Genomic DNA, 12717 nt, shown 5'->3' with positions numbered 1-12717 from the left:
AACAATTGTTCGATAACAGTTTTTCATTTATAGTTTTTATTAATTTATATATTTAATAATAATATATACGATTTGACTATATATATATATATATATATATATAATTATTATTATTATTATTATTATTAAATATATGAATTAATAAAAACTATAAATGAAAAACTGTTATCGAACAATTATTCATATGAATATAATAATAAACACATAACAATATCTGAAACGTTTTACCGGCATTGTGTATAACCTACAATTGTATGTATTTTACTTACAGATGAAAAGAAATTTTCGGATCATTTTCTTTCATAAGTTGTTGCCAATTTTTCCCTTTTGCATTAATGCGATTGCTACATTCCGACACAACACAATAACTCATCGTACATGTAATTTCAGTATCATGACTTTACAAAACTTTATCAAGTATCATTCGGGCGATATCGAGAACAGCCGAACTTGCCCGATTTGCTAGCAGCCTCTCCTTACCGCAAATCTCATAACCCCCCTTGCCTAAGTTCGTAGCATAGGCTCCGTCCATATATTCCTATGTCAATGGATGTACTGTAGAAGACATGTAAGACAAATGATGGCAAAAATTATATTTTTGTATCATATAAACCCTTTCTCGAATAACCAATCATGATTCACGGATAGATATGACGCACGTGACCTAGGTACGTTCGAAATATGATGCAACTTCACGTGGTTAGGTATTTTCGATGCTGCGTGTATCAGTGTATGTATGTACGGGATGCGGGAACAGGAATGTTCGTTGCAAGAATTGTGAGAAAGTTGGTTCCGCATTTCCGCATTTGGTTGCGAATTCCGCCAGCAAATAAGGTAATACAGCCAATTCACAAATGCACTCAGATTAACCTTCGCATGGATTTTATTACGAAAAGTTACTTGGCGTTAATGATTCTTAGCGTAGACAGATGGATATTATCTCCGGAAAATACAAAGTATCTTTTATTGTTTAAACAAAACTATAATCGTCGTCTATCCCAGAATATTCATCCGCCTCTGAGACGCAGGCGAAGGGTTTCCTTCCTCCATTTGTTCATAAAAATCTTAAATACTCATCGCCGAAAATACCTCGGGACTCAGCGAACTGATCGTGCAAACGATTCGCTGATCATTGAAAGGCGAACAAATTTAACGTTCATCGGCGGCAAATATTCTATTGTCACGTACTACAAGTATACATAGCAAGGACGATCATAGGTGCTACCAGCGACGTACATAACTGTCCCGCACGAAATAATCGCATTCAAAGAAATTGACGAAAATTCATGCCGTGAAATAAAATTCTCTTCTTTCGAGGACGTCGAGAATCGTGTGAAACGTCTTTTCTTTTTTATGTTGCATCGTATCCAGTGCGCTATAACATCGAGTTTTCATCGCCACAGCTATTGCCACAGAAAGAGAAAAGAATTTGTAAAACTGTTTGAATCAGCGTTTAATTTTTATTTCAAGGATCAGGGATTTGATTTCATAGCATGAACTTGTGTGAGAATATCTCATGATTACGATCTAGGGTAATTATTTAGATTACCGGAGCAACCTCGAATGACCTTGACCTTGACATATGTTGTCACGGTCACCCTCCTGAGTGACCTTCAAAAGGTTTTAGCCGTCGCTCATTGTTTATTAAAAAGTTATTAACAAAAGAAGTTTCGAAAATATAGTAGTTATTTTGAATATTGAAAGACATAAACGACGAATATGAATGAAGGAAGGAAAGTGATTTAACCTAACCTAATCTAATCTAACCTGGTTAGGTTAGGTTAGGTTATATTTTCCGAAACTGGAGCCCGGACACATATACGCTCGTTTTTCAGCCCGCTTCGCGGGAGGGCGGGGGGAAGGGGCTTCGCCCCTCCCCCCGCCAGAATCCGTGCCGTGTACCAGGTGATCAAAATCTGTACGGTGAAATCTGTAACACCGGCTCCGGCGGGGGGAGGGGCAAAGCCCCTTCCCCCCGCCCTCCCGCGAAGCGGGCTAAAAACGAGCGTATGTGTCCGGGGCTCCAGTTTTGGAAAATATAACCTAACCCAAACCTATTTCTGATTTAAAGCTAAAATTCCATCAAATATACTCTTTCGTAAACGTATATGATATCGTAAAATTATGCTCTATTCATTAAACTTTTTTGTTAATAACTTTTTAACAAACAACGAGCGACGGGTAAAACCTAGTGCGGGTTATTCGGGAAGGTGACTTTTGTAATATATGTCAAACTCAAGTCCTTGCTTCGCGTGGACAGGTGAAAATTCGTGCAAAATCATTAAACTTCTTTTGTTAATAACTTTTTAATAAACAATGAGCGACGGCTAAAATCTTTTGAAGGTCACTCAGGAGGGTGACCTCTATAATATATGTCAAGGTCAAGGTCATCCGAGGTTGCTCCGTTAAACTAAATAATTACCCGATCTAGATATAATCCGCACGCACTATCGCGCGCGTACTCGATGCATGTACAGCAAAAAAAAAATGAAATTTGGGGTTTCTAAGAAGCTTGCGCAATCGCTTTACATCGTGAAGGAGAGAGAGAGAGAGAGAGAGAGAGAGAGAGAGAGAGAACGAGAGAAGGAGAATCGTAATACTATTTGCATTATTATATATACATGGATTTAGCTGTAAATTCTCTATTCAATAACAGCGGTGCAATTATGCGGTTTCCCGGCCTACAGCCAGCTCTATGGTGATAACTACGTTATCGGCTTAATTCTTACGCGCCAGAACGCTAAGTTTCGCGGTGAAGGCAATTTACAGCGTACGATCTTTTCGCGCGCGAGATGCGCGCACACACACACTCTTCTCGCTACTGTTCGCTACGTATTCGGTTAACATGTCAGGACGCTACTACGTTCTTAAAACGCGGCGGCAATTATTATTCGTCACGATGTGTGGGCTAACTGCAAAGGACAGTCCGCTTTAGAGTTTCGCTAAGAATCTCCCCGTACGAACTCGCGTCGTGTGTCACCACGCGACGCGAATTCGTCTCGACACTATACACGAACGCGATTTTATCCTTCGTTTTACCGTATATGCGTATATTCATTTATTTACGCGTATCGTTACGCACTATCGTCGGCATCGACCGCGAGTTTACTTCGTTGCCGCGCTGCGTTCCGCGCGCGTCTTACAAACACGTTCAACAAAGGAGGAGAAAAACTTTGACGAACGGATAAAATACAAAGATTCGGCAGTATAGTGTGTACCCGACAGGCGTAACAGTTTATAAAACTACGATCGCGATGCATTCGGTGCTCTCCAAGTGGCACCTTCAAATGCACGATTTGATTCGACAGCGAGACTCTGGCTGCGATTCAGTCGATGCTCGAAATGCTTTAAAACACTTTCCTTCCTTTCGTTTTTTTTTTTATTTGAAGGAAGAAAATGGATAGAAAGTGTTCTCAAGTGTTTGCGAAACGTCAATTGGACCGCAGCCTGCGTCTGCAAGATATGCACTTGTTAGCGAACGATCTTTGCGCATTGTAAATCGCGTCGAAACATCTACGAAGGTACGATCCCCGCAATTCTATTTCAGCATGTCGTGTTTCGTTAGACTTTGTGTACGCAGGATATATATATATATATATATATATATATATATATATATATCCGGCGGGGGAACGGTTCGCCGAATGCTCATTTGGATCGATCGCTAGTCCGGCTGTCTGAAACATCTCTCACGTGGAACGAGTGTTCGAACACTACGCTATGTACAGAGCTACTGTAAAAGTTACGCTGCGAGAATGAAGCTGCGATTATGTCTCATTATCGCATAAGTACCGAAGTACGACCGGTGACGAATACGTGAACTACCTTTTGGTGATATCCGTCTTGCGACAGGCTCCGCCTGTCGTGTATGCGCATTGAGCAAGAACACCTGTGAACACCTCACAGTGCATTCGTATTCGAAAGAACATCAAGTACTTATCATCAAACGCGACTTATATAAAATATCGTAGAATTTCTAGTTTACGCTGTCGAAGACTCGACGTCTGTCAAATAGCGCCGTAGTACGTCTACGAGAGAGAGAGAGAGAGAGAGAGAGAGATTTATGAAATCAGAAAACGAAAACTGAATTTCATCATTCTACGAGAATCCGTTGAGGAAACTTAAGTGGCGATGCACGACGTAGCGCGCAATTAAGTCTGTGAAATCTCAATTGTGTGTTTCTCGCACACCGCGCTCTCCTCGTTCTCGAGATGTGCTTGCAAATCGCATCGATCTTATCATTATTTTCGCAAGGTGGTAAGAAGTGCGCGCGCAACAGTAAAATGAATTCTGAAAGATACGGGTAACAGTAAAAAAACTCATGTACGAATTACACATGATTTTTACGGTATCTCCAATTGCCATAGAAAATTTACTTTGCACGTTCGGAAACGTGCGAAAGAGACGCGTATGCGGTAAGATGAATCAATAAGTTGGTGTGCGATTTTGTTAGATGCCTTTATTACGTCGTCTTAATGGATAAAATTTACACTCAAACGTAACTATCGTGTTGCATATCGTAATCTCTCAGTCATATAATCGTTAGAATAACCGAGCGTCAAATAATGCGACATAACCACAGCGTTATATAACTATATATGCATTATCTATATAAATAGAAGCTTCTTTTGCAGCGGTATATGGACATAAGAATGATAGAGTCGCTGGTTGCACGTCTTGCGAGATTGTATTCTTCATCTCATGGTCTGCTCGATGTTTCTATATCACTTCGAATGCGCGAGCCATCTCGAGAGGACGCCCATTTAACGCGGGGCGATACATTAACGATCCATACTAACGTAATATTAATAAAGATTTCGCGCTCTTTAACAATTACTTAACGTTCTGTGTGAGTGACGCTAATAATCGTGTTAAGTGTTAAAATGAAGATGACGATGTCGATGGATGCGATAATAATTAATATAATAACCAATAAAAATTAATGATAATATAATAATAATAATAATAATATATATAATCATATATAATATATAATATAATATAATAGCAATAATATAATATGTCTTTGTGTTGTACGGTCGGCCAAAGCGCCGGACGGTCCAAGCCAATGAGCTAGAACCACAAGAAGGCCACTTCTAGATACCGCCGCTTGTATCACGTACCGCGGATTCTATCGTTCTATATATATATGTACATGGTATGTGTGTGTATGTGTGTGTATGCTATATATCAGCCGCACGTACATATATGTATAGCAGCATCTTATTAACAATTTTCCCGATAAAATCCGGAGTGCGGGCCGGCGCTGCCGCCAACAGGGTGGCAGCGACGAACCGGCACGGCCGTACATACTGGTGAGAATTATACGCTTCGTTAAAAATCGATATGAGATCGTTTTGGTATGATAATCCCGGCCATAGTGGCTTCGACTCGCGACATAATCCTTGCTTCGGTATCTCGGCGAACGGTGCTGGACAGAGCTTCGGTGTCGAACTTCAAACCCGTGGAGCGATCGTCGTATTCCGGTACAGGGCACCCTTCCCTCCCCCGCTCTATCACCCCCGATAGCAGGTCAGGTTCCCGCCGATCGTTCGCGTAAGTGTCGAACCGATCGAAGGTTCGGCTAATCTGCGCGGAATCGATCATGATCGAACTGTCGTAGTGCACGGTGGCTGTCCTGGAGGGTCCGCGTTCGCGGTTGCCGACGATACGGTTCCCCGATCGTGTGTGTCGGAGCTCCGCTCCGCTCGGAGGGAACCGACCGACGGATCGGCAATCGTGTCGTCTCGCGAGCGAAACGGATCTTGGATCGGATGGAACTCCGGTTTCTCGTCCGCTGACGGGGAGTATCTGGCTTAGGCCGCGTGGGGGGCAACGAACACGGCCACGACGCGCGATCTCGAGGATCTTCCGAGGCTGCCGATTGTAAATGCGATATATTCTCTACATCGTATGGTGTTCCGAATCGCCGCAACGGCTCGTTGCGACGGATTCGACTAAGTAATATTGACGTTAACATCGCGAGAAGATTAAATATTACGCTTCGTGGCGTTCAGCGTTTACCGGTTGTCCGAGTCGAAGCAACGGAGAACGGATCAAAACGTCCGTTTTGACGATCGAGCAAGTTAAAACGGCACCCGTAAAAGGGTGCCTCGATCGATCAGTCGCTTCGAACGGGACAATGATGCGCGCTGCACATTCGTACGAAGTGAACCTGAGGTATCTTTAAGTCTGTAAAGTTTTCGTTATGAATGTTGCAACTTCGCCCGCTCCTCCCGCTCGCTTCGCTTCACGTCGTGAAATTTCCTTTTCCGTTCGCGGAGGTTTCTTTCCTTTCTCGCTCGTTTTTTTTTTCATTACGGAGTGAGGATATCAGAGAATATTTGGCATACGTAATGGCACAGTTAATAAACTTGTACTTGTTCACATGCGCGAAGTGCCATCCCACGTTTGGTAATTCGCCGCCAAAATTCTCTTCAACGCGACGCTCTCGTCGAGAGACGCCCTGACGCCATCAATCGACTCGTGTCATTGTGTGCACGCATAGTGGGTTCAACAATGAAGTATCGAAATTTCTATGGAGACCATCGGGAATTTATTGCAGTGACGACAGATACGATCCCGCTCAGCGGCTTTGCATCTTGCCACATGAACAAAATTCGAAATTCAAATTCATTCAATTAAAACACAGATCTGGATTATCATGTATACGTGTCTTAACGTCTGAAGGTCGGTTGAACTAGTAAAACTAATTTTTTCGTTCAGTTAATTTATGTAAAAACGTATGCGTTATAGCTCGCAGCTATAGATAATTCCAGATTGATAATTCCGACACGTTACACATGATGTATTTATGTAAAAAGTATTCAATTTTAGACGCAAAGATACATACAGAATACATATCATATCAAGTGTACAGCCGAAAATATCAATAAAAAAATAAACACAAACATGCTAAAGTTTAACGAAAGATAATATCGGTAATAATTGCATTTCGAAAGATATACAACGGAATATTTGTATATAACGACGTTATCGTTCATATATTTTAGAATGTATATCTTAAAGATAAAAATTTAAAAGTAAAGTTTGCACACATGATAAACTTTGGAAGTAATTTTCTCTTTAGCTTTACAGGTTTCAATGTTACCGCCGCACTTCCCTAATGTTATACATACTGCACGCGTGTACAAATTGCACAGAATAAAGTCACGACAGAAAGATCACGTTAATAGCTTTAAATATTAAATTTAATAGTATCTCTTTTTAGAGTAGTTTCCGTATAGATATTGTCCTTGGTTAACTGGTTGCCATAATGGGGCGTAACAATTTTGATCGGAGGAAAGAACCTACATGGACGGCAATTACTTTCTATGCTATCTGCACTTGTATGTTAACGTTTCATTTTGCGAATACGTTGTAACGTGATTCTCTATATCGTCGCGAACATTATACTATCCGTGTAAAAATTCAATGATCCACGCTCGTCGACGTACTTGTGCTCAGTGAGCACAGTGTGTTAATCGTCGGAGCGCGATTTTCTGATACTTTAAGATATACGATAAATTTCAAACACGATCCGTCGATCGAATTTACTGGAGAAGTAGACCTTGTCCGTGTGTGCGACGACAACATTACGTCAAGCAACGATCGCTGTTGATAATTTTAAAAACAATTGCGACATCGTTTAGAAAAATCGGATAAAGTTCGATAAAAAATATCGATAAAAAGTCGGGAAATACTGACAATAACGCGATGCCTATGATTCTGAACACAATTTAAAATGGTAAATCTTTAGGAGAATTATTGATTTTGAGTTACAATCTCGAATCGCACTTTGAGTAGCACATTCTGTCAATTGACATCTCGTCATACTAATACAAATCTAAACCCCCGTGACGTCATTATTAATAAACAACATTAATATACTAATTCTTAGTACATTAAGTTCAATAATAATTATATAAAACGAGGGACGTACTATACAAGATGATACACGTAATATACAGGATATATATTAAATATACAAGATAATTATACTAAAATATGAACATTGATTGTGAAATTGGAAGAAATCTTTACTAGTGAGTGTCGCATTTTAATTATCTTCTTCATCACGTACAACGTGTAGCACATTTTGCGACATCTCACTGATTTCCTCCCGTCAAAATACGAAACATTTTTGTCAGTTATTGCATTAAAATCTTAAAGTTCCTTCCTTCTCACTTTGCAGTCACATTGTAGCATCAAAAGTGAAAAATTATATAAATTTTTGCATTATATGTTAAAACATGTATGTGTACGCATACAATTCAATCTGCATATATGTATTACACATATGTAGATCATATTATATGTTTATTATTATTACTATAATTAAAAAATTTCCGGCATATCTGATAAATTCATCGCATTGAATACAATGTGATAACATGCAAAAAACTCAAGTGATTAAAAAACGAAAAATCAAATTCGATTTTATTTCCAGGTACAACATGACTGCAATGAAGGGCTCTAAGCAGCTTTAAGCGACCGAATCCTCTTAAAACATGTGGTTTACTTGCAAAAATTGTTTCGTCAAATCTGTCAACATATAAAATCCGCAAGTATTCATTCGTTATCACTATATTAGAAATATATCATCGAGATCAAATGTACCTCAAAATAATCGGTTCAAGTGGATAGATCGTCCCACGAACAGTCCAAAGCGAGAAAGGAGTATCAGAAATGATGTAGACTATGTGATGTCGTAGTAGTATCCTTGCACGCGTACGATGTGTGTATGTGGTGTATATTTTTGTGTACGTGTATGTGATCTAGAGACTCTCACTAGAGATCTTAATAAATCGATCGATCGAAATGCGTGGCCTAACACCCGTACACGCGTGCAGCTCCTTTGTTGGCGAACACGATCTTAGGTCGTCGGAAGGCTAACCAAGGCTAAGCCTGGTATACGGCGCGATGAGCGCCGTGCAACGTATAATGCCCCCCTAACGCGCGGGAGAGTCTTGAACAACAATTTTTCGAATTATTTATCTGGCAGTATAATTGGTGTATAAAATTTTGCTTTCTCGTTTTTTCTTTCTTATTTCGCTTCGCCGATTTCCTTTTCATCCACGTCTGCCGCGGATCTCCCATTTGACCCGCGGCAGGCGAAATCCGATAAATTTAGATACAATATCACAATTAGTAGCTCTTATTCCACGCAAGACCCTCCGATTCGTCTGCCTGCCTGTCTGCGTTCGTTCAGCGTTGAACGTCAGACCGTACGTCGATTTTGCCGGTCTTCCTCTCGTCCGTTAGACTCGATCGCTCAATTTCCCAGGGGTCGAACGAACGGCGATCTTTCCCTGGGAATCGATGTAACTTTTAGTTCTGTCATTACCGAGAGCACGTCGCGTTTGCGCTCCTGGCGGAAGAAGGAAGACCTATTAGCAATGACCTAAGAAACGGTTCGAGAATCGGCACTCTGAGGGCACGTGATGCTCACTCCGAGTACAAGTATCTCGTACGAGTACCGAACCGAAGAGGTTTTCCTTGTCAGGCGGGGAGCGAGGCGCGACATCTCGTGCTGGTTCCCCGAAAATCACGCGGAGAACGCAACACTCGCAACGCGACTCTAAACGGTCGCTTCGCTCCATGCGCCAAGTATTCGCTATCTATTAATCGAGAAGTCCCTTATTACGGCTAAGGAACCCGGTCGGAGTTTGCCAAGTGCAAGATATGAACGGACCATTCGGAAATCATCCGGATGAATCTTCTTCCATTCTTCCTCCAACGAGTATCGGAATGATGTTTGCGCGTTACGCGCACGAATCGCACGATCATCATTCGATCGACATTTCTCTTTGAAACTCGTGTCTGTTGTCATTGCCTGCGTTGATTACCGTCGTCTCTGTGTGGCAACGGGAAACGGAAGAACGAGGAAAAGATGGTGCTTTCAAGGATTCTCGCTTCTTGCGCTTGTCGCTCTTGTTACGAAGGTACCGGTCGTGCACGGTGGAGTGATCCACGAAATAACCATTCCGCTATGATGTCTAATTGGCGGTCTCGCGCTCCCTGAAACAAGGGAGCCTGCTCCGGCGCCGTCTTCTCGACGAATGTGATTGGCATTTGGCAGTTGGTGTTAAATGTTCAACGTAGCATTGGCAAACTCTGGGGTCGACTTGACAAGGGTTTCCGCCCACGGACGTATGAACGGGGCGGACGCTTGGCCTATTCGCTGCAGAATCGGGTGCAGGCCTTCTTCCACCTGCATTGAGTGCACCAGAGATCACGCGCGTCCATACCGTAGATCTTGCGGCATTTTTTTACATCGCTGCGAGTTCGCCGCGGGGAGGACGGCTTGCCCGTCGACGCGGTAAGCTGGTTCTGCTGGTGACATGCCTGCAACGGCCGCGGGGACAGTTTGATGTGCTTGTTAGGTGTACCCTGAGCAGAGAGAAGTCAATTTCATCGAGCTGTATTTTCGACAGTATGTTTTGGTTACCTGTTACGCGCGCAACTACTACCTACCGGCGATTGCGAGATCGTAAACGTATTGTTCGGCTCCTTGACACCGACCATTACGTTCTCCACGTAGCTACTAGTGGCAGGAGTCGCTTCAAGGCGAAGCTGCTTCTGGTACTCTGGATCTTCGTGCGGTGGCCGCGCCATGTCCCGATGAGACATGGTGGGTGGTGAGCTCATGTGATCCACAGCGACCTCCTGATAGTAGAACTCTTCCTCGTGAGGGGACATGTAATCCTCGCATTCTTTGGACGTCTTTGGACTGCAAGATAGACACAACCTTAGTTTATAGCTAGCTCGATCGAAAAATAAAACTGTTAGAAAAGTGTAAAACGAAGACTGCAATTTCCAATAGTCATACGAATATCATGTATAAACACAAACTTACAAAAAGGTTCGATTATTCTACGATTGCTCATCAAACGCCCGAAAATGATACGGTCACATAAGTTAGATTATTCCATTAATTCCACGCACGTAGCGAATCGTACATTAGACGGTCCATGTACGATAATTATTGCTGATATTACAAAGATACCGATCAGCAAGACGCATAGCGAAACATTTAATGTCAACAAGTTTTTCCGCTGGCTCGACGTTGTATACACGTGTACCACGTGAACATTGTAACGATACATGATAAAACACACTTCTTATATGCATGAGGTATATCACAATTATTTCCAAGGTATATTAGCTCTCTCACCCCAGATGTAACTGGCGCACATGTTCTTCAATGAGTGGAACAGTCGCTTTGATTTCGAAGCAGCCTGGCCAATTGCACTTGAACACCACCGCCGCATTTGCCTGCAGACAAAAAAATATCGAATCGTTAATAACCATCGATGGAAGCGGCACGTACAAATATTTGATGATATAAAGCGAGTCCGGTGAATTCATTTCAATGAAAATCACTTCGTGAAAAGTCGAAAGAGAAACGATTCAAACGATACTGTACGACCTGCACGTAAACGCGCAGTAATCATTAGGATTGCCTTCATCATCAAGCTAAATAAACAATGATCGATAGATCACTCGGTTAAAATTAATACCGCCGTTCTCTATTAAAATCATAAGCTATAACATTACTCGTTAACAAAACTCACATGTTCCCATTCACATTTACATTTCTATCATACATAATGCTATATCATTATCATGCACTAAAAAGATCTAGCTTTCTTTTCATTATTATACATATCATTTTATATAACATTGCAACGTAAGATAAGAATGTACCTTCTACTAAAAGCGCGCATAGCATTATTATTAAATTATAATATTTCTTCTTCACTTCCATACATTTGCATCTATCACTTCTTCATCTCATTTCTTTGTCGTTTTGGAAGTCTTTCTCATGTCATGAACGATTGTCATGTTATTAATCCTGAGCACCTGAGTGTCTCAAGACGGCCCTGCGTTGAAATCACGCTAAGCCAAGCCGCCGGAGAGGAAAATCGATGCGCGTGGCCTCGCCGCGCGCACGTTTCTTTGTTTACATCGGCCGGCGGCCGCGCCGCGCCGCGCCGGTCACGACGACACGGTCACGTGGTATTGATCCAGAAGAGCGAGGAACACAAGCCATCCATCGCGCGGACCACGCGGTTCCCTGGTGATTGTGTACTTGAACGCGAAGGACAACGGATGCACAGGATCTTGCATTGTTTTAGTGGCACAATTCTCCCGCCCCTCTGCCAAATGCGTCTTCAGCCATGTTATCGTCCTCCCCTCCTCTCTCTCTCGCAAACACCCCTTCCCCCTCGAATCTTTCTTAATTTATTAATAATGATAAAATATTAAAACTTATGTTGTCTCTGAGTTTATGAATTTGCGGCCATAATAACTCAACGAGAAACTGGATATAGCTAATCATCCGACTATTAACGGTATCACGGATCTCGGCAAGCACACGCAATACCGACATTTTCGATGTAACAGTCCAAACAAAGAGGACAATCATGGTCTCGTTAGTACGCCGTGGCAGCGAAGAATGCCTTCGAAGCATTCTAGATTAATAAGCCATTGACCCACGGCAGGCGTAATTCCTTTATGGATTTGCGCGCCAATGTTGCCGGGCTATCGAATTTAGCTGACGAGTGCAGGAACATTTACGGGGGCAATTTTAACGATTGCACTTAAAACACAATTTTCGGGAAACCGCGCCGTGTACTGCCGTTCATCGCGCTGTCATTTCCTTCCAATTTACGCGGGTTTCGATTGGCGCGTCATCACGTTCGGTGAATCTTC

General features: G+C 42.1%; 1 protein-coding gene across 2 annotated transcripts in view; it reads right to left on the bottom strand.

Annotated features, from left to right (window-relative positions):
- Window positions 1-2586: 2586 nt before the first annotated feature.
- LOC105278232 (zinc finger protein 704) overlaps window positions 2587-12717 on the bottom strand; it is a 96329-nt gene continuing 86198 nt past the window's right edge. For both annotated transcript variants that reach the window (XM_011337177.3, XM_011337178.3), the window contains 3 exons: window positions 11177-11277; window positions 10477-10732; window positions 2587-10392 (listed from right to left, as the gene is read on the bottom strand). In XM_011337177.3, the coding sequence (XP_011335479.1) occupies window positions 10177-10392; window positions 10477-10732; window positions 11177-11277 (573 nt within the window). In that variant the 3' untranslated portion in view covers window positions 2587-10176. The remainder of the gene's footprint in view (window positions 10393-10476; window positions 10733-11176; window positions 11278-12717) is intronic.

The sequence above is a fragment of the Ooceraea biroi genome, chromosome 10, assembly GCF_003672135.1.
Source record: "Ooceraea biroi isolate clonal line C1 chromosome 10, Obir_v5.4, whole genome shotgun sequence".
NCBI lineage: Eukaryota > Metazoa > Arthropoda > Insecta > Hymenoptera > Formicidae > Ooceraea > Ooceraea biroi.
Note: the sequence above shows the minus strand (reverse complement) of the source record. Positions and strands in the feature narration are given on the sequence as shown.